The sequence below is a fragment of the Cnephaeus nilssonii genome (genome assembly GCF_951640355.1).
Source record: "Cnephaeus nilssonii genome assembly, chromosome: 1".
NCBI classification, from domain to species: Eukaryota; Metazoa; Chordata; class Mammalia; order Chiroptera; family Vespertilionidae; genus Cnephaeus; species Cnephaeus nilssonii.
In genome coordinates, this window is record NC_137072.1 from 92665347 (window position 1) to 92689027 (window position 23681).

Consider the following 23681-nt stretch of genomic DNA (forward strand, 5'->3'; position numbering starts at 1 on the left):
TTTTTTGAGTGTGGGAGATCCAGAACTCAAAGAGCCTGATGCTTTTTATCAATTCCACCGAACGTCAAGGGCAGGAAATAAAAATATTTTTCTCTTCCGACTCAAATACAATACCCCTTTGTGAAGTTGCTAAGAAGCTAGAAATAGCAAATCTGGGAAAAATTTCAGGTGACAGATATGCATCAAAATATTTCATTTTGCTAAAAATATCTCTACGTTGGTTTTCACATTCCAACTCGCCTCACACTGCAGTTCTGGATGATGAACAAAATCTGTTTCACCTTATATTGGCAGAAACTCTGAGGTTATATGAGGGGGTAAAATAACCTGTCCTGTGACTATAATAAAAGTCCCCATAGGCATTTGCTAGTTCAGAGCAGCTGTTTGCAAGATGCAAACAAGAAAGACAGAAGAGGGAAAAGAGACCCATTCAAATCAGTGCGTATTCGTTACCTGGCAACTAGAGTTTGATCAAGGACCCAAGGGGTAACTTAGGCAAGTTGGAGAGTCCCACAAGGCTAACTAAACCTGTGACAGCAAAGCTTACATAGTGCTGATCAGTTGCCCCAGCACACAGACACAATCCCCCTTAGAAAGCATAACCATCCTAATGGCAGTTGGGCTGATCTAGTATCCAGAGATGAACCTGGTGGCAATAGGAGATGTATGTGGTCCAGGGTAGACTCCAATGTTCCAGGCCCAAAGCAGTGGAGACACATGAGAAAAGATAAAAAGAGAAGAGAGGCTTGGCCTTGGGGAACAGGGTGAATGCAATGGAATAACTAGGTAAGCACTTGGCACCCAGCAGCACCTGGGCTCCTCTCTCCTCTGTGGGCTTCTCCCTGACACCCCAGTCTCCCCATCCCAACTGCTCCCCTCAACAGGAGCACTAAGTTTCATTCAAGTCCTGCCAAGGAAAACTTTGCAAGGTTAAGAACACAAAAGGCTTCAGATATCTTGCTACTAAGGTTCCTTTTTGTAAGTTTCAGTACACACACACACACACACACACACGAAGAAAATTCACTTTTAGTCAAAGGGTTCAAGAATGTTGACAGTCTTTGAAGGCGTCACTATGTTCTTAAACTCTTTCAACAGCTCTATTTGTTCTCAGAGGGGTCATAGATTTATTTAATAGCAGTTTATCTTTCAGCTGGCCCATTTCAAGCCCAACCATAACACAGAAAGCATCCAGCATAATCATGGGTTTGAGCTGAGGAAGCTGGATGGGCACTGGTGGGGAGTCAGAGAAATAAGACCAAGAGTTCACTATGTTATTTGCTGTAGGATAGCACGCCCATAGGTAAAAAGGTTGAATTCCAGATAAAAATATAGAAGTAAACATCTGGAGAGGGAATATTTCCATAGCAGTCTTGTTAACATGTCCCCATTCTAAAAAAAAAAAAAGGGGGCACAATTAGGATCTGCGAAACCACAGGGCAAGTGACCATTCACTTAAGACACAGCAACATCTTTCCACCAAGTGATAAAAACCTATCACAAAATAAACACATACCACATGCTTTCTATAAACACATGACACAGAAACGCCTTTGTTTTTTCATCAGAAACCTGGCCAAGATGTGAGGACCCCAGCGAGGAGCACGCTCTGGGGCTCAGAGGCCTGCGGGGAACTGATTCCTGGACAGAAAAAAGAAGGTGGTGACAATATTCCTTCATTTGTTGTCCAATGAACCGTGTTCACAATGCAGACAGATGACCACAAGGAAACATTCAGTCCACTGGACAGTATGCTAGCCGTGATGCCTGTGCTCAAAGAAAAAGAAAGCTTTAATTGGGGACAGAATGAACCAGAAGTATACTTTTCATAGATAGCAAACCTGGCCTGCTGTCGTGCTTGAATAAATTTCATGAAAAAATTCAACTTTCTTAAATACATGTTTGTTTAGGGACAAAACACTGTCTATTCAGTAGCTCAAATATGTCCCTAGTACCACACTCAAACCTATTCCATATATTTCAGGTTTTACATTTAAATCTATAAACGTAGGTTAAAATATTTCTATTAAAATACATACAAATATACCACGTGCATATTTGTAGTAAACACTTTGGCCGAGTCAGACATCCTGTGTCTTAAGGACAACAGTTGCCTTAGGGACAATGCTGGATCCACCAATAAAATCAACAGCTGCTTTTCTTAGACACAGTTCGATCACAAAACACAAATTTCTCTTCACAAATCACACATTTTATCTTCTGTTGAGCCAACATATTAGTTGTCAAAAAACATGTCAATGGTTCATTACTTCTTGAAAATCAACTGATCCCTTCACCATTATATTTGGTAGTCAGTCTTGCCAGCATCAAAAAGCATTCATTGAAAAGCATTTTTAAAAAGATTATTTAGCAATAATGTGAGGAATATTGTACTAGTATTATCTTTTAGTGCTTATTTTCAGGAAGTTGGAGTTAATCCACATAAGCACACTGCAGTAAGTTCTCTCCCACTCCAGTGATTAAGATAGTCCTCTGACTTAAGACAACACCTAGGTCAGGTTTGTTCACAGCATAATAGAATGCAAGCTACTGTGATGGGATGCATTTCTAGATACTACTGTGGCAATCAACATGCAATACGAATATTTGTTTTATGAAAATGGAAGAAGAGAGAAACAGGGAAAATAGGACACCTTTATACATACACATATCCAAGAATTTCCTAAGCCTGTCCATAGTCCTAAAAGCAAAGCGTAGCAGCAGCAGCAGCCTAGCTAAACATCAATACATTGGGAACATCTAAGTCTGGTTAGTTATTCTGGGAGTGAAGAAAAATTGAAACAGAAATGAGGAAGATGAAATGCGAATCCATCAAAATAGACTCCAATCAGATTCAGGGCTCGGGTGAAAACCCCAGGATGCTAATCAGAGGAGAGGCAACTCGATGCAGTCAGAAGTCCACTCCAGCAAAGAGCGGCCAAGCAGAAGCCAGCAAACCCAGACCAATTCCTGGCCGCTGCTCAGACAACAATATGGCTGAGGTCAGGTTTTCCTATGTCACTCCCGGGATCAGCTCTAGGAAGGACAAGGAAACCTCGGTGACTTTTCAAATTGTATCCTGTATGGTATTTACAGGGTCCTGGCCAACAACAGTCAGGGGGCTGTTTACCAAAGTCATTCTCCAGCACCACCCACAGAAATCACTGCCAAAGCTTACATGGGAATTAAACAGAAGGACCCGAGTGCAGCCATGTAAAACATGCCCCAGTCATTCCGTAAGCTCCGTTTCTTCACAGATGGCTGCCGTGGAAGAAATGACTGCTTACAGAAAACAGAGCCCCAGGAACCCATCCAACCACTGGGAGAAGAGTAGAATAAAAATGTATTAATTATTCCATCCCGCAATTCACACTGGTGACTTCACAGGGTCTTGGCTAGAAGACATCTCAGGACAGAACTGCCCCTCAAAGGCGGATCTGGCCCAGGTGAGGAATGGTGGAAAGGGCATGTACAGGTCACTGCTGAAGTTCTCCAAAGACAAAAAGGATTCACCAAATTAAAATATCAGCATGTTGTACAGACCAGCACAGCTGATGAAGATCAGTAGCTCACACACATCCTTGTATTTTCAAGAGATGTGAGGTCTGGGCTCTGAAAAGGACCAAACAGAAGCCCACCTGCATGGCAATACCAGGAGCTGAGAAGAGAGGAGGACCTCAAAAAAATCCAGCCTTCTTCAATCTACAGTCTCAGCGTTGGGCTTGGGAACTCTTAGTACCTAATGGATCTTATGTCATATCATTATAACAACTAGAGGCCCGGTGCATGAAAATTCATGCACTGGAGGGGGGTCCCTCAGCCCGGCCTGCCCCCTCTCACAGTCCGGGAGCCCTCAGGGGCGGGAGGCGACCCGGCGATCAGGGAAAGGCAATGGCCCCATCAAACCTCTGCTGCCACTGCCGGCAGCGCAAGCCTCGGCCGGCCCTGGTTACCTGCACCTCGGGGGCCCTGGGTGGCCCTGAACTTGCCTGCGCCTCGGGCTGGCCCTGGATGGCTGGGGTGCTGAGGGTGGGTCCAGCCACACTGCGCACCTGCCACCCCCCTGGTGGGGCTGAAAGGACTGGGGGACTCCAGCGGGGCTGAGGGGACTGGGTGCTGCCATCTTTTAGCTATGGGCGCCGCCATATTTGTGACAGCATGATGGTCAATTTGCATATTCCCTCTTTATTAGATAAGATTGCTTTGCTTCTCTCATTCTCTTACTCCTTACCCATGCTCCTTTGTGTTTCAGAGGTTTATTATACTCATTCCTGCTTTGAATATCCCTCCAATTTCATGGGTCAATCCAATGCCCATGTCTGCATATCTCTCACTGCCTTTATATTGCTGTAGAGTTGTGTGCCACTCCACATACTCTCCCTACTTCCTCATTCCTCATTCACTGCTGAGAGCTTAGTTGGAAAGCATCATCCTTTTAGGTCTACTCAACATATTTTTGTCATAGAGAAAAGGGAACAGAGCAACTGTGTTCCATGAGCCAGTGAGTTCATAGTGCTCAATAGTCTAGACTGTAGTGTCCATTAAAACTATGAATATGACTGTTTAACACGAAATACCCAATGTTTAGTTTAGTGCCTGGCATGGAGTAGGAGCTCAATAACCATTTTTTGAGAGATTGGAAATAATATTCCCCCCCCCCCCTAAATTCCATCTTATTCTTTTATTCTCAAATTATTTTCTTCACTGAACAACAGAAGGTCTGTAAATCATCGGAATCATTAAACCTGAAAGACAGTGTCAAATCTCAAAAATTCCCAAATTCATCCCAATAACCAATCCTCCCCCCTTTCTCCCCTCCTCTACTACCTTTCTCCTCCTCCTCCTTTTCCTCTTTCTCATCTTTTGAACCACATTCCTGGGAAAATTCCAGGCTCTTTACCTATAATAACTAATTTACTCTCCATAAAAACCATATAAGGTAGTTACTATATTATTCCCACTTTACAGATAAGGAAAAAGAAGCCTCAAATGATTGGGTAACTCTCCAAAGAGCACCCATCTAAGAAGTTGCAAATCCAGGATTTGAACCCAGGCCATCTGACCCCGCAATGCCAGCTAACCCCCACAGTGCACTTCCTCCTGCAGGATAACTCTTAAGATGACTAACTGGGGACTATGAGGAACAGTGTCCTGCCAAAATATTTACTGAGTGCTTATTATATAGCAGATGCCATGAACACTGTTCTTATATATTTAACATTCCTGTTGCTTTCCTAGTTGCTATTGCTGTATCTACCAAACAGTAAGTATGCTGGATCTGTTAGAAAGGAAATTCAGTAAAAATGGGTTCTCTTCCTTATCTTTATCTTTTAAATTTCCTTATAGAAATCAATCACCACTCCTCCCAGCATTCCATGGGACTCTAGCAAGAAAGAGGCGGTGGCAATATGCAGCAGCATGGACTGGCATAGGGAGACCCCAATGGAACCAGGGAAATGGATAAAATAGTGTCTGGAAGTCCCTCTCTGCTCTATTATCAGATGGAGAAGGTGCACTGGCCACTTCTCTGTGCCTTGCTTAACAGTCCAAAAGGCCAGCCACAGGGAGAGTGGTTAGTTCTTGCCCCTTCTTCCCAAACTTGTGAAGATTTTGAGCTGCAGTCACCACCCTCTATACACCTTACACTAAAGTCAGGAGAGCACAATGGTACGTACCCCCGGGCAGAAATTCCTGACTAAAAGGCAGGCGGCTGAAGGGTGCAGCCTCTGATTTGACCTTCACTTTGCGCAGAACCCACCCGTGCAGAACAATCCCCTTCTCTGGGGGCTGCTGAATCAGCCGCGCCGGGGACAACCTACAGGGAGGTTTCAGGCGCCTGGGACACGGTTTATGCAGCACCATGAAGGAAATAGCCATCGCTCAGTGAGGGAATAAAAGTGAGGAGTTGGCTGAATAAAGGTGATAAAAATAGATTTTCCGACTCTAGGAAGATGAATCATTTTGCCATGGGGATTTGCGAGGCTCTGTTTCAGCGTGGTGTTCAGCCTCATAAATTTGACTCAGGAAAATTTCCTTCCCCTCGATAACCAGCGTCGAGAAGCCTTTAGCATTTGGACAGGTCTGACAGGGTTTTATTACAGAACTGCCCAGAAATAACCTCCATCCCTTCCCCAGCCTGCAGTAAATACTGACTTTGAAGGACAAGGTTAAGCAGGCGACGCTGGGAGGTGCAGCCCTTGAACCCAGATTCACGGCCTCCTCATTCCCTCCCCAATTTTCTTCCTCAATTCTTTGCCTCCTCATTTTAAGAAATTAGGATTTTTTTTTTTTTTTAAGAAAGCACAGGAGGCAGTGGAAACAAAAGCAGACGGAGGGGGGCTCAGGTGAAGCAGTACCTGCGATGCACGCAGTCACGTTTCCCCATGATGCATGAACTGCTGAGGAGCAGAGGACTGTGGGAATAATTCACACCATTCTTGAAAATCCTCTTTTTTTGACTAAGCCAATGTGTCTGTGTGGCTTCCATGACAGCCCCCCACCCCCACCCCAAAATAACACAATGCTTTCCTTCAAGAATAAAAAAAGAATAATAAAAGCAGCAGGTAGTAGGAATATCAGGGGACAAGGTGAAAGCCATAGGAAAACAATTTCAAGATTAGTTTAGCCATACCATGAGTGCGTAAAAAGTAACCTTTCGTTTTCATCAAGTGTTAAAATCTAAGTAGCTTCCTTCCTTCCCGGATGGACACCTATAAACGTGTGTTTTTCGTGATGGATTTGACTTACCCCCGCACGTCCTCATAGTCCACGTTCCACTCCCGCGTGCCCACCCCGGCAGCGGGTGGGGCATCTCTCCCGGGGAGCTCCCACAGGCAGCCCCAGCACAGCAGCTGGGACCTTCCCTTTGCAAAGCGGTCCTCTGCGCAGCAGCAACCGCTGCTCTGCCCAGGAGCGGGCTGCAGCCGCCAGAAGTGCTAAAGTGCTGATGCAGTGGAAGGAAACGAACTGGAAGAGAGTGTGATTGCCACACCTATTGGGGAGGGAGGCGGAGAGTTCTGCTCCCTCCGAGGAAGGGGAAAGAATCCCCAAGAGGGAGAGGTGACGGAAAGCAATTCTGCAGGAGAGATTTGTGCCAGCTGCTGGCAGGTGGTAGGCACCCAATATTCCTGTTAAATCTGGGTCGGGAATAGGCCCCCCAATAGGACCTGAGGGACAAAGAGTTCCAGCCCCGCCTCTGGAACAAAGTTGCTGCATGACCCCAGGCAACTGCCCTCTGGGGCTCAAGTTTCCTCGTTGGTAAAAAATGACGGTGCCTCAAAAATGGATCTCTAAATCGCTTCTAGTTCTGGAATTCTAAAGCCATCATCATAATCAGGAACAAATAAATAATAAGAGTAGCTACAATTGGTTGAAAACATACTATGTACTGTCCACCCTATTAGGCATTTTACATATAGTATCTCATTTAATCCACCCTCCTGAGATGAGGTTTATCTACCCTGTTTTATAGATGAGGATACTGGTGAACTACCCCCATGAATCCTCATGAAAATAAAGGATCGTCATGTCGAATTCAGGGTTTGGAATTAAAGTGGAGGCATTTCCTCTTTGTGCCTGAAATTGAGATGACATCTGAGAATGGAATCTCTGCACGGTGGGGTGATTAATGTGTTTACAATCCTCTGCCAGTTTAATTCTGAGGTTCTAGTATTTATGGTTATGACCGTTCATGCTACTGCAAAACCCATTTCCCACCTGTTGTTTTTTTATTAAACCTCCCTAAAGGACATGAAATATTTCTTTGTGCAGATTCTAAAAATGGGGATCCTGAAATATGTGTGCAGAAACCTCGTGGCCGGATTTACCGTTTGGAATTTCCAAAAGCCATAAAACACAGTGTTTACAACCAATTCATCATTTATAAAAGTTCATTAGATTGATATGCCTAAGGACTCACTGGTATCCTGCCATTTATTGATACCAATATATCAACTGGTAGGCTGACATTTAATATTTATTAATAACCTCTGTTTCTTCGCCTAGTTTATAGTTCCTTTGCATTCTGGCTCTATTTTGTCTTTATCTTTAATCATTCTATTTTTAAGTAATTTCTTTAATTTCAGAATAGTTTTTAGATTTACAGAACATTGCAAATAGTGCAGGGAGTTCTAGTATAACTCCCACCCTGCCTTTTACATTACTGTGGTACATTTATCACAATGAACGAACAAGCACTGGTATGCCACTACTAACTAAACTCCATGTTTCATTGGGATTTCATTCATTTTTCCCTAATGCACATATTCTGTTCCAAGATCCCTTCCAGGATTCGGCATTATATGACTTCCCTTGTTTCTCAGACTTTCCTTGGTTTTGAAGACCTCAGTGGTTTTGGGAAGCACTGCTCAGGTATTTTGTATCACAATTTGGATTTTTCTGATTATTTTCCTCCTGGTTAGACTAGCATTCTGGGTTTTGGGGAGGAAGACCACTAAGGTGAAGTACTATTCTCATAACATTATGTCCATGATCCTTTAAAACACACACACACACACACACACACACACACACACACACGAAAATTATTTAAGTCAAATCAAAACTTTAATCTGAATAAATTTAAATTTTATAAAAGATAAATTAAATACCAAACAATTTACTCAGAAATACAGTATTTTATATTGTGGAGAGAATGAGAGAGCGAAACTAATGTTTGCACCTATTGAGCTGAGGGGAGACCTAAAATTCTAGCAGGAAGGCAGCTAATTACTGGAGAGCAAGAGAGGTGTTTAGCAAATGCTTTTGAAATGCTTGCCAAGATAAATATCCTAGAGCAACCATCTCGGATTATGGCACGTTTTAAGGGAAGTGCTGCTTCACGCTGGTCTTACTGCGCTGGCTTCACCCGTTCATAAAATGCTTTCTGGTATTGGGGGGAAATTGTTCCCGTTGCCAAACAAGAGAATCCTCACAACCCTGGGCTTGTAGTACTTGCTGAAAATCAGTTCCACAGAAATGTCTTCTTTAGGTAACCATGAAAAAGAAAGACGTGAGACTTAGAGTGAAATATGCATTTCCTGCTATTATATATATCTTTCCTCACAGTTCCTAATTGAAGGGCTGTTCCCAAGGGGAAAAAGTGAGGAACTGATGTAATGTCACAAACTCTGTTGAATGTTGTTCAATGAAAGATAAGGGAGAACAAGTCATTTCTTTCTTCAAAGAATGTTTCCCCCTTCCCTGAGACAGGAAGGAACAAAAGCTAGGGGGGAAAAAAGCTTTACAGCACTGCTATATATAACCTCCCACCTCTGCAGAGACGCAAAATAATTATGGAAACAAGCTTGGAAAAATAATTTGTGGTCCATGAAGAGGATATTAGACTTCAGCTAGCAGGTCTAGGCATTCATAACACATGTGAATAAGAGTTTAAGTGCTTGGCTGGCTTACCCACTGAATTGTGTCTCCCCCACCCCTGCTCTCCACAACTAACATGTTGAAGTCAAAACCCCCAGTGACTCAGAAATGTGACTGTCTTGAAGAAAGGGTTTTTAAAGAGGTCATTTTGTTAAATGGGGTCATTAGAGTGGGCCCTAATCCAATATGACTGGTGTCCTTATAAGAAGAGGAGATTACCACACAGACACCCACACAGAGGGCAGACACAGGAGGAGATGGCAAGCCAAGGAGAGAGGCCTCAGAAGAAACCAACCTTGCCCACACCTTGGTCTCAGACTTCTAGCCTCCAGAATGGGAAGAAAATAAATTTCTTAAATAAAATTGCTTAAACCACCCAATCATTAATACTTTCTCATGGCAGCCCTAGCAAACTAATGCACTTACCTAGTACTGACCGGGAAGTATCAGGAATATAAAGAAAGGCTAGAGGATATGAGATTAGTTGGACATTATATCTCAATGAATTGTCATTATATAAAGATCTAAGTCATTATCTGTCATGATTTTCATATTTAAGTGCAACGGCCAGTGACTCCTCCTGTGGTCTCAAGCTCCTTTGTCACCCTTCCATTCCCATCACCCACCACCCCATCTCTGCCAATGCAGCTCGAACACTTCATAGATAACGTCTTTAAATTGGGAGGGGGAGCTTCAAAGCTTGTGGTTATAGAAAAAGAAACAATTTGTCCTTATTTTTACTTAAGAATAAGGCTTTAACTTCAAAACAATCCATGCATTAACTTACTCCAATTTTTATAACATTTTCCCTGAGTTCCAAACCAACATTTCCATTGTCTGCCAGACATCTGTACATGAATATCTCTTAAACATATCCAACAGAGAATTCATCTTTTCTCTTGGAATCCATTTCTCATCCCCTGCTCCCATGATTCCTATTAATGGCATCACTATCCTCCAAGTTGTTCAAGTCTAAAATGTAGGTGTCATCTTCCTAAGATGATGATATTTCATTAATTTTACAATGCACTTTTTTTTTCTACCCCTGAAATCAAAATGCATCTTCCCATTGCTGGTGTCATAACTTAATTGACAGCTTTATTTTTCATTAGTTATACTTTAAAAAATGGTGTCTTGTAATTGATGGCATATTATATTCAGTGAAAAAGATAGAGTCATAAATCCTGTCTCCTCGTCTCTGTTTCCACTGCTTGTACCAAGGTTTAAGTGTTCATCATCTCTTATTTGGACTATTTGCCTGCTAATTGAGTCTTGCTGGTCCCTTCCCACAATCTGCTTTCCATATGGCCACCAGAGTTATCTGAAACACAAGATTGCTTTGTTTTCAGTGGCTCTTACTGCAGACAAAATGAGTCCAAATGCCCCCAGATGGCATTTCTGGTCTCAACCTACAATTCCTGCTCCACTTTCCACAGCATTGATTTCTCTCAGAGACTCTGGGGCTCCCGCTGCAGCCATAGGCAAATAATAGCCACTCCCAGACCGGACCCAGGTTCTGGTGGCTCAGAGCCGGTCCAATTCCATCCTTCGAGGCTAGAATATCCTTCCCCCAGCTCCAATCGTCTTCACCACTTCTGCCAAGGTGTTAATCTCATAGAAATCTCTTCCTTGCATATTATATTTCATTAACGTTTCACAGTCTGACATTATTAGACCTTATTTGTACATTTATCTCCTAGAAAGTGATCCCAGAAAGGCAGGAATTGTGTCTGGAGTCATAAGTAGATTGTTACTTGGAAAGCAAAAGAGGACAGACGGTCTCTTTTTGGTGCATACCATGTGCAGAAGACAATGGGAAACAGATCTTCGTTTCAGGCAACAGAGGTGGTCCAAGGAAAAGTGTGCTGTCTTTAAAGTCCTCTAACTATAAGGGACACATTTTCAGAAAAATAAGAAATCTATGCCCCAATTTCTCCATAGATTAACATAACCATTTCATTCACTGTGGTAGGCCGCTTCTGCATAGCTCTCAGTGATCGCTTCCTCCTGTTCAGGTCTGTGTGTAATCTCTACCCCTTAAGTGTGGTCTGGACCTAGTGACTTGCTTTTAGTTAATAGAATATGGCAGAAGTGATGAAATCAGCTTATAAAAGACTGTGACTTCCACCATGTTTGTTCTCTCTCTCTCTCTCTCTCTCTCTCTCTCTCTCTCTCTCTCTCTCTCTCTCTCTCTGGTTCTGGCTTGCTCACTCCAATGAAACAAGCTGAACACTGTGAGCTGGTATACATGAACAAGCCCATGTGGCAAGGACCTGAGGTGACTTCGGCCAACATCCTGCAAGGAACTGAATCCTGCCACTACCCACATGAGTGAACTCAAAATCAGATCCTTTCCGAATCAAGTCTTGAAATGACACTGGCCAGTACCTTGATTTGCAGCCTTGTGAGAGACTCAGAGACAGGGACCCAGCTAAGTCATGCCCAGATTCTCAACCTACAGGAACTATGAGATAATAAGTGTTGTTTTAAGCCATTCAGTTTTGGGGTAATTTGTTATACAGCAGGCTGCTAATAAACATAGGATGTATAGGAAGGACAAAAATCTCTAATTGAGACTTCCCAAGTACTCAAAATGCTGTACCAGGGGAATAATTTACTGGTCGGACACAAGCATCTCAGTGAACGTCCTTAAGCCAGACTGCTACAGTGGGCATCAGATGCCCCTTCACCCCGCCCAGCTCACCGGAGAATGGCTCTCTCCAACTGACACACTTCTACCTTTGTATTCATTATGTGGCCAAGTTATAATGACCATAATGGTTTCAGTCCTAAATGAACTACAATCCTTGTTCCTAAGAGTGATATATACATAAGGAAACCCCAATCCTGCCCCTTATTCTGGGAAAGCTGTGTTCTGAGCTACAATAAAGGCATAGCAAAAACTACATCACAGGGCAACTGTAAAGATTAGGAAGGATAATCTAGTATGGCACCTGGCCCATAGTAGGAATTTAATATATCGTGCTCATCATTATGGTAACTTAGTGGTGGCAACATCTCTGCCTCCCTCCTGGCCTCAAACAATCACTTTAACCAGAAGAGAAACAGAGGCAGAGAACAGAATTTTGGACCAGCTTCTCATGAGAGAGCTTGTAAGATAAACTGTTGAAGGAAAGGTAAATGCTCTAGAAATTTTAAAGGAAGTTGTAGAATATTAACCTAAACATAAGACAGTGATAAGGATGTGCTCCAATCTCCAGTTAGGATTTGCATGACACTCAGCAGGTAGACTCCCCAAACACCGGGACTCAAATGTACTACGTTGTCTCTCCCTAGAAGGATAAAGTTTGCGTAAAGGCTTTTCACTCCCGCTACTCAGTTTTCAACAGCTTCCTATGTTTACCTTGTATCCAAACAATCTATTTTATCTTTTCATAATGTGGAAATCTCTGCCTTTTCATCATTTCCCCTCCTCTGAGCTCCCTCAAACAAGGAGACATCAGCTGTGCTGGGATCAGTCTCATAAAATAAAGCAGATGGCTTCGAAAGCTTCCTCGAGTCTGCAGAGTTTATAACAACTTACTTTTTTTTTTTTTTATCCATTTCAGGAAGCCCGTCTCTAAAACGATTTGAAATCTTATCTTTTGATTAAAGAAAAATACATCCCTTTTCTAAAGAAGTTTTTGAGTGGGTTAGAGTAACTATGTAGAAGGATAATTCTACTAGATACATTCCTGCTCTATCCTGCTGAACCTCAGCTAGAGTCAAATTTCCAGCATCCATCAGGAGAGGGGAGGCCTTCACAGAGCTCGCAAAGACATTTGGAAGGTATTGGCCAAAAGGGAGAAAAAAAGTGATGGACTAAAGAGTGAGTCTGTTTCCCCTTCTTTCTCCCACATGTTCCATTGTCAACTGGGAGCACTTGTGAGTAACACAACCAAGGACAAGGGTGGCTGGGGCTTTGGAGCCATCTCAGCTTTCACGACTTCTGTGATCTTGGGCAAATAGTTCCTGTTTACGGACCCACATGTCCTCATCTGTAAAATGAATACATGTAAGATGCCATTCTAGTTGTAAAATTCTCTTTTCCTCAGATCGCTTTTATGCTCATGGATTCACATGCAAGATCAAGCAAAAATTAATGGTAGCCCTAGGAAGGTTCGGCCCCGTGGCAGAATCCCCAAATATCATCTATTTCCAAGTAGACTTTACACGTGTGCACACACAAACACACACACGGGCACACATGTACACACAATGGCTGTTACAATTAAAATCTGGGCAAAAGAAAGCTTAATTTCAAAATTCCTATTGTAAGGAAGGATTTCAGACATTTGTGTTTCTTGCACAAAGTCTAACGTTTCTGGAATGAAACAGAATGTAGCATGATCTCTGATGACCATTAAATAGAGTTTCAAGATGTGGCTGATGGTGCAATACTAACGAACTGGCAGACTAAAGGGCAGAGTTTTTTAAAGTCTTTGGTATGCCAAACCCTAAATTTGAGGTCTTTCTCTCTGGCAATAGCTTGGAGTATCACTAACACCTAAAGAAGAATGTGAGCATCTGCAGGCAGTCACCACACGGCTTCAGATGTCAGCAATCGTTACAGAAGAAACACAGACCCGGATCCAGGGTCTTTGCATTCTTGCCAGGAAATGATTTTCAACTACTTTGTTTTAACACCTTCACCCCTGAATTCTTTGTAACCACAGCTCAACTCAGGGGCTAAAATACACCTATTCATGCCTTTGTAAAGTCTACACGTGTTTATAATTTGGGATTTCTATGTGAAAACACACTTTTTCTATTTATCTTCAAGTCTGGCAGCTGGGGCATCTTAATGGCTTCTTCTCAACACCAGGCCATTAGGACGCACGGGCATGGGTTCTGGGCATGGAAAACCCTCTGGTGACACTTCTTAGATGGCCATGGCCCCTGCTGCTGAGGACTCTTGATCAATAGATGGTCAGTGGCCTGTCAAACCCCTGACAAAGTAGAAACCAACCTGGGAGTCTGCAGATGCTCATACAACTCTCTCTGCACTTCCCTGACAGTCACAAACACAGGAGGAGAAAATGTCATGTGAAGAATACACTCCCATAAAATGCCATATCTATCCAAACCCAAGATGGTCTCTGCTACCTTCCAATATACTGTTTATTTGAGGTTCCCCCCGCCCATCACAAAAATAAGAGCATTAATATCTTTTACCACCTTTTAAAATACGTATTGATTGATTTTAGAGAGAGAAAGGAAGAGAAAGAGAAAAAAACATCGATCTGTTGTTCCACTTATTTATGCATTCATTGGTTGTTTCTTGTGTGAACCCTGTCCAGGGGTTGAACCTGCAACCTTGGTGTATCGGGACAACTCTCTAACCAATGGAGCTACCCAGCCAGGGCTTAGAGAATTAATGTCTTTTAATTTCCAACTTTTTATATTATAAACTTTCAAGCCTACCAAAAAGTTGCAGGATTAGTACCAGGACAACTGTATGCCTTTTATTCAGACTCAACATTTTACTACATTCCCCTCCTCTCACCCTCCCTTCCTTTCTCTCATTTTCCCTCTCTCTCTGTCCATGTGTATGTGTATATAAAATTATACAGTATATGCAGAGACTTCTTTTTGCTGAACAATTTGAAGATTAGTTGGACATATTGTGACACTTTACCTCTAACTTCTCCAGCTTGTATTCCTCCCAATATCAAGAGTATTCCTCTGAATACACAACTATTTTTTAAAAATATATTTTACTGATTTTTTACAGAGAGAAAGGGAGAGGGATAGAGAGTTAGAAACATCGATGAGAGAGAAACATTGATCAGCTGCCTCCTGCACACCTCCTACTGGGGATGTGCCCACAACCAAGGTACATGCCCTTGACCGGAATCGAACCTGGGACCTTTCAGTCCACAGGCTGACGCTCTATCCACTGAGCCAAACCAGTTAGGGCTCACAACTATTTTTAACAATATAGTTATCACATGAAGGAAACTCAACACCGAGTGAATACTATTATTTTAATATTCAATCCACACTCAAATTTCCCCCAACTGTCCCAATAATGTCTATTGTAGTTGTTCTTTCTCAATCAAGGATCACACATGGCACTTGGTTGTCATTGCTTCTTATCTCCTTAGTCATCATTCATTTGACACAGTTTTCCAGATTTGGGGGAACAGGGAGGAATCTTTAAAGACACTGATAGTGTTAAAGAGCACAGGCCAGCTGTTTTATGATATGCCCCTCAATTTAGACCTGTCTGATTGTTTCCTGAGAATTGCATTTAGGTGAAATATTTTCACAGACATTCTATCAAGGTGATGCTGTGACCTCTTAGTGCACCTTACATCATTTGTACCCGTTAAGGGTACTGACAAGTTTGATCAAGGCAAATTTACTGCTTAAAGCTATGATGTCTTAACATAAACACTAAACCATTCACACACCTTTATTGCAAACTGTTAACAATAGTTGCTCAAAAATCTTACTCCTTGATAGTATATTCAACACAGCCATCTTTTCTCTCACTAATATATTAAGTCATTTTCTCCTTAACCCAGAAAGGCTATCTCCATTCTATAATAAAAGATCATATGGACCTTAAACACTAAAGACTTGACTAAGAAGGTGGTTTTGCATTGGGTCTTGATAAATAAATAAGATTTTGTCAAGAAGAGCAGGGGGACAGTATTATATTCATGAGAACTATCATCATACATGAGAGTGAATAATGTTTGAGTAACTGTGAGTTGACTATAATAAACCAGGTAAAAAATGAGAAAGGATTTCTCTAGGCTTTGTCTAATAGCCAAGGAAATGTGACCAGCAGACAGATTGGAGAAAGCTGCCAAAATCTCTGGTAGCTGAACTAGGGCAACTGCATGTCTATGGAGCCTTTACTGCTATAGGGAAATAGGGGGACAGGAGTGGTCACTTAAGTTTAATTTGAATATGTTAAGTTTGAGATGCTGGTAGATCATTCAGATGGTGCTATCCTATAAGCAGAACAAGAAGTCTGGAATTCAGAGGAAACTTAGTGAGAAATAACGATTTGGGTCAATGCTATGAAGAGTTGAAGTCATGAACACAGAACATGAGTGTAGAAAAGGGAACAGACAACAGGTTTGAAGAGAGAACCCTAGAAGAACATTAACAGAATGAGATATGGGAGGAGAAGGATGGTAAGTCTGTTTCTTGCCAGAACCCCAACTAGTACATTGGTTTTTGGAAATGTTGAGCTGAAGGTAATTGGAAGAGAGGAAAAGAGTTTGACCAGATTTGTAGATTCAGGATATTAGTAAGTAACTATACTTAGGTTAGGATTCTTTAGACTCATTATGTGTGTTTTTGTTAACAACAATGATACCATTTGTAATTAACCCAGTTATGAATAACTGGAAAGGAGCAAAGGGAAGGCCAAATATTATGGGCATGCCATTTATGCAGCTTTGCCAGGAAGCCATAATTTAACACTCCCCAGGAAGCCACTGGTCTATTCCACACAGATCGCTGGGGAAAGGGACTGGACAATAGACGCATGCCCAGTAAAGTCTGGGTGACATAGGGAAGGTACTGTCCTGTCAGTCACACCTTGGTACACGTCATTGGCCAGAGTAAGAGTGGCCTCTGCAAGTGTGGGAAGATTTGGGATACTTAATCTCTTAAACAAAGGAGTTCGTTCTCTTGTGCTCTTGCCCACTTTTGCTCTTGCTTACTCACGCTTGACTCCTGGCTTGCGGGGCTCTCACACTCCTGCGCTTGCCTACATAGCCCACAGCCATGTGGACCTCACACACCATAGACTAAAGGATTACAACTAGCCTAATGCTAAACTGGACCCAATTCCACCATGGAAAGGAAACCTCGGATGCTGACTTCGCTTCTAGCTCTGCTGAATACCCAGCTACACCTCTTCCAGGACTGGATTGAGGGAAATGGGACTCTAGAAATCCAAGGATGTAATTCCACAAAAATAAAGCTTTCTTCTACCACACCACATTCTCCAGCGGGGGACTCCAGAAATGCTTATTCTAGCGGTACTCCAAGATCCCCACTCCTACTAACAATGGAGAAAGACCATCTGAGCATTTCTCCAATAACATCACCAAGCAATTAGCCCAACTCTTATACTGCTTACCTGGAGATAGTATCAGATCGTACCAGTTAAGGGCTCAGTCCCACAAGAATACCCCCACTCAAATGCCAATTACAAGTCCAGGTTGTTATCTGTGCTTCTGAGCAGCTGACTATAACTGAGTTCCTGTGACCCATTTCTTGGATTTGATTAATATGCCAAAGTGGCTCACAGTGAAACATTTACTTGTTTTCTAGTTTATTATAAAGGATACTATAAAAGATATAGATTTTTTTTAAAATGAAGGATACAGGTGAACAACCAGATAAAAAAAAGTATACAGAGCAATATACGTGGGAAGACCATGGAGCTTCCATGCTCTCTGGGAACATCACTCTCCCCAAGTCTTCATGGCTCAACAACCTGGAAGCTCTCTGACCCCATCCCTTTGGGTTTCTTATGGAGACCTTATTATATAAGTACAATTGATTAAACGATTGGCTATTGTTGATTGAATTCAATCTCTATCACCTCTTCCCTTCCAGCAGTCCCACCACACCCCCAACCTGCTGGAAGGGAAGAGGTGATAGAGATTGAATTCAATCAACAATAGCCAATCGTTTAATCAATTGTACTTATATAATAAGGTCTCCATAAGAAACCCAAAGGGATGGGGTCAGAGAGCTTCCAGGTTGTTGAGCCATGAAGACTTGGGGAGAGTGATGTCCCCAGAGAGCATGGAAGTTTCAATCCTCTAATCCAAAGTTTCGATCCTCTAATCAAAGGCTAAGACGGGCCAAATAAACAAGGTTTAAGTTTATGTGGGCTGCAAAAAAATGAAAGCTTCAATTTTCATAGAAATGTAGATTTATTTCGATAGAGACATGCTGAATACAAAGGGCTGAAATAAATGAGTAATCATTAACATAAAATAATAGAAAATTTTAATAAAAATTAATATTTTTCTTGAACATTAACTTACCAGACACTGAATAACTGCACAAATTAATAAACGTAACGCAATTAAACCTATTTTTCTTGTTCTCCAAAAGTGAAATATTTCCTGTCGCGCACATCAAACAAGTCAGTACAATTGGCTGCTAAATATTTGATAGAAATGGTGCGCCTGCGCATAAGGCGCATAAGGAAAATGAATGCAACGTGATTATAGTATCAGTCATTAGCGAATGTTGTAGTTCGTTATTAATAATTATGTATAACAAGATATTGTAAAAATTAAGTTACAAAATTTTTATTAAAACATTTTTTACGTACCGTTATATTGGCTGGGCCGCAAAAATATTAGTTGCGGGCCGCCAGTTTGACATGCTTGATCTAATCCTCTGTTTGGTTTCCCTGGCAACAGCCCCCAACCTTGGGGGAAGGTGGGCTTTCTAAGTCACCATGTGAACAGAAACTCAGGTGTGGTTGAATGGGGCCTGCTCTGAATAAAAAGACACACCTTCAATCTTTATGAAACTGAAGCTATTTCAGGAGCCAATGACAAAAAACACACACACAAAAAAAACAACTAATATTACCAGAAGGTGTTCCCATTGCTCTTATTGCTTAGGAAATCCAAGGGTTTTAAGAGCTCTGTGCCAGAAGTGGACAAAGATAAACTATATATTTCTTATTATAAATCATGACTTCACAATAACAAATTGGTAAGGAAAGTATAAGTGATAAAAGATGAAAGTGAGTGGGGAAGTGTTAGTTGGAAAAGGGCAAGGAAAAGGAAAAATGATGGAAAGAACAAAGTGGAAAGGAAATTCAAATGAAGAAAAGGAGAAATAAAAGTCAAGGATATAAGTGGAGGAAAGCAACTGAGGTCCCCTTTTTATCTTTAATCAAATTGCCTGCCTGCTCCAAAGTAGAGGCAATTTGCAAAAACAACCTTTGATCTACAATAAGAAATGATATAAAGGTCAATGCACATGTCCCACACCCTCAGTTTTACTAAAATTATTTATCATTCATAATTAAATTAAGGGTTCAATTCAAAACCCTTCTCTCTTTAGCTTCTGGTCTCAGAGTGGCTTGCTTCTGTTCACATGGATTTTACCAGGGCCCTTTTCTTGAATTCCTCCTGCCAGTTTTGATCCTATAACATTAAATCCCAGAGCTCCAAGGTCAGGAGATGCCACAGGCCTGAGGCCAAACATAAATTTGTCAGTATCATTAAGACTATGGCCTTAATGTTTGGAAGAGATGGAGTTAATAAAAAATGTTAAATTACATATTACATATTAAATATGCAATATATGATAGCCATAAACAGATTGATTATTCATAAAATTTTCAAATCTATTCCTTCTAAATCTATCTATTTACCTATCTATTAACATACTTGGTTACATGATTTTGATGAACAAAATTGGCAGGATTTTTAATGACTAATCATTAACTTACTACCAACCAGTACAGGAAATAAAATGCATTCACAGAAATAGCAATTCTTACAATTTAAAAAAATCCATTCCATTCAACTTTCTAAAACCATGTCCTTATTACCATGACCCTCACAATTCTCAAACACAATTTTTTAAACATACATTTTTAATTAGTCATCGTGATGTGGCTTTAAAACTTTTAAACAACAATCAGTAAGGTCTATGTAGGAGCCTGCCTAAATTCTTGACATTTTTCTAATTGTTTTCTGCAAAACCACATGCATAGGAGGCAGTCACAATGGAAATAGTGAATCATTTACCAGGGCACATACATTCTCGGCTTTTTGTGCACATGTGTGTGTTTGAGCGTGTACATGTGCCAAGTTCCTTCCACAACTAAGATGTGTTTGTCTTCTTGATCTTCCATCTTTATCCCTTTTTTTTTACACAAAAGGCAACATCAATTAAATAATTGGAATTAGTTGCCAAGAATTATGAAGCATGTCTATGCAGGTTGAAAAAAATCCTGCTTCTGACCATATGAGAACACATGAGCTTTAGATGGAGGTTCGGCAGGGCAAGGGCTCTCCTTAAACAGTTCTCCAGATGATGGAAGATTTAGTGTCCACTATCTGGAAGACTTGGTCCACAAATGTGGTATTTAAGCACAAGTAGAATTTTTAAGACTGAAAACAGCAATTTATCATGACAGTGCTGCTTGTTAATCATGAAATTCCCTTTCTCTCTACCTCTTCTCCCCTCCATTCCAGGGGAATGCAGTGAAAAACTGAAATGAGAAACCATAATTGCAATCACATTCCTGCCCTGGGGTCAACCTAATTATTCACCTCTCAACCCAAAACAAATTTACCTCTTTAAAAATAAAGGTCCTTATCACTCATGGGAAAAATACAAACAAAGATTAAGATGACATTTAGGCATAACTGCAATCTTTCATTCTTAAGTGACCTCTTAGTTTAATGGCTTCAATGCATTCTCATTCAAGTGGAATATATATTGCAGGAGAGAACTGTAATAAATGGCACTGTCATGACCCTTAGGTTAGAGCAAAGCAATATTGGAAAATAAATCTCAATTCTGGATACTCACCAATCCTGCAATGGGGGTAGGCAATCTATTGATCTTTTTAACAAGTCCTGGCTTTATAGCATTCAGCAACCTGTCATGAAAAAGGCAGAATGTCAAATGAGACATAAAGCAAGATGGATCGCACACATCACCTTTATCCGGGGCTACAGCTAAATTGCTGAATAGGAAAAGCAGGAATTCAAAGCATGTGGTAAATCTCAATAATCTATGAGCCTTAGTACATACAAGTGAAGAGCTTTGCCAACATCAAGTTTGTCAGTGGCAGGTGAAGTTCTGGAACTTGGAAATGTTGGGAGAGATGAAAGGATGGAAGCTGGGAGATGCTTCAAGAGAAAAGACAAACATGTGAATTGGATGGAGGTTAGGAGGGAATAGTCTAGGACTGGAGCCAGGTATTACATAGACAAGACTCTTTCCCAATTCTCCTGGTTAAGGCAGGGATCTCTCCAGGAATGCGCTAAGTTCAGAGACCAACGTCTATCTTCCCAAATAATTTGCCAAGAGTAATTCTACCTCCAGATATGCTTGCTCTTTGAGAAGGTTGCTTGTTAATTGTGGCTGAGTTACCCTTAAGAAAGGGAAGAATACATTTAGCAAGAGGTTAACCAATCATGTTCTGAAGATTTTGAACAAGGCTGACCACAGTTCCCTAGGTACAAAAATATGTGAGCAAAACATTTTCGGGGTAAAGGTTGAAATCACATAAAAATGGTAATACAACATGGGGAACACAAGAGAAAAATAACTACAACTACTTGTCTTCAGAAAATATCAATTCAGAGTAAAAACAAAAGAAAGAAAGAAGGGCAACTTGTAAAACTAAAATAGGGTTGGCATCAGGGTGATGTGGTGGAATGTAGCATTTGGCAAACCAGGTTATTTATAAAGGGATACTGAAGGTAAGGGGTTGTAGAATGGAAGCATTTATTCCCACATTCAGGCGTTGAGGAGAGGTAATCAGGCAACTTATCTCAGGATACAGTGCAAAAAGAAACTTAGGGCAGGAATTTATTATAATTCAGGGGTCAGCAAGCTCTAACCCATGGGCCAAATTTGGCCCAATGCCTGATTTTGTAAAAACGTTTTACTGGAAAACAGCCATGCCATTCACTTATGTGTTGTCTACTGATGTTTTTGTGCAGAGCTGAGTAGTTATGAGAGAGAACATATGGTCCACAAAGTATACAATTTTTACTATTTGGCCCTTTACAGAAAAAAGTTTGCCAACCTCTATTATACAGGCATACCTCGGAGATATTGCGGGTTTGGTTCCAGACTACTGCAATAAAGTAAGTCAAAATATTTTAGCTGGTGGAGGGTCTTGCCTTCAATTTGTCAAAAAAAAAAAAAATCAACACCTGTGAAGCACAATAAAATGAAGTGCAATAAAAGGAGGTATGCCTATAATTCATGCAATCCAAGATTCTAGTCAATTATGAATAACCTATGCTTGATAGATTTCTACAAATTAGTAACAAAAGATACTTTGAAATAGTTTAATGATTAGTCTGGAATGCAACCTATATTTGACTTTGACACCACTATGTATTAATATTTTAAGAAATGTGCCTACAGTAGTTATGACAAGTAGGATATTCTGTTTTTTCACCAAGGCTTTTGCCTGTTCTTAATAACTTTCACTGCAATTCCAACGAGCCACCACCAATAGGTAGCACCCGGAGTGGACTTGTGCCTTTTTGCCCACTGAGAGCCAAGATGGAGCTCTTTGCATGAACTCACTTAGTTTTAACCATGAATTTAATCTTTTTAAAATTATTTCTTTATAAGTTATTTTGAAATTATTATAACTTATTTATAACTTCAGTTAGAAGGCAACTTATTCACTCTTCTCATTTTACAGTTTAGCAAATGGAGGTCTGATGGTGATGAATGAGTAACTTCCCAGCATTGATGAGGGTGCAGCCAGGCCCGGTGCCCAAGCTTCCTGATCAGCACGCTCTCTAACACAAGGCCGACATCCCACATATTGTGGTTTAAATAAACACATAGACATATGTCTCCAAAGCAGCTTTTAAATGTACATCATCATAAAGATACATGATTTTTCTCACTAGTTTTTAACATTGTCATTTTAAACTGGATTTTAAAATAATATTTGTGCACAGTACTATTTCAAAGGAATTAAAAGGATATTTGGTAAAATGCTGAGTCCCTCAAGGTCCCAGAAGGTAACCTTAAAGAATTTCCAAAGAAAGTATATAAAGACACATGTAATTTTTTTAAGGCAGATATGTAGCATGTAACATGCACTGTTCTACACCTTGTGTTTCTCCTTAACGATATGTCTTGGAGGTTAAACAATCTGCCTTGGAGATTTGACTTATCAGTACCCGTGGACCTATGTCCTTTCTAACAGCTGTAGACTACAGACTGATGGAGTTGGCAGCAGGGTGAGAGCATTGGCTCTGGAGTGCCACCGACCAAATCCCAAATGCTGCTGGTCATCTATTAGGGCTGTTGCTTCGGAAAAGCCCATGAACTTCAGTTTCCTCAACTGCAACATACAATATAATGGTACCAATTGCTTGAGGATCACTGAGACTTCAATGTGACAAAATACGTGAGAAGCTAGCATAGAGCCTGGTGCATTAAAGTTCTCTATAAATGTTTCCCTACATTTGTGTGTATTTATACTAATTCAATCCACAGCATTTGACATCAACCACTTTCTCTAATATTTTAGATCTTTCTAATGAAATAAAATACATTGCCACCAGATACTCCCAAGCTTTTTG

At 41.0% G+C, this 23681-nt stretch overlaps 1 protein-coding gene across 8 annotated transcripts in view; it reads right to left on the reverse strand.

Moving 5' to 3' along the window:
* The window catches only part of LIMCH1 (LIM and calponin homology domains 1), a 321534-nt gene that overhangs the window by 147739 nt on the left and 150114 nt on the right, over window positions 1-23681 (reverse strand). For all 8 annotated transcript variants that reach the window (XM_079777576.1, XM_079777575.1, XM_079777579.1 and 5 more), the window contains exon 3: window positions 20926-20995. In XM_079777576.1, coding sequence (XP_079633702.1) covers window positions 20926-20995 — 70 coding nt within the window. The remainder of the gene's footprint in view (window positions 1-20925; window positions 20996-23681) is intronic.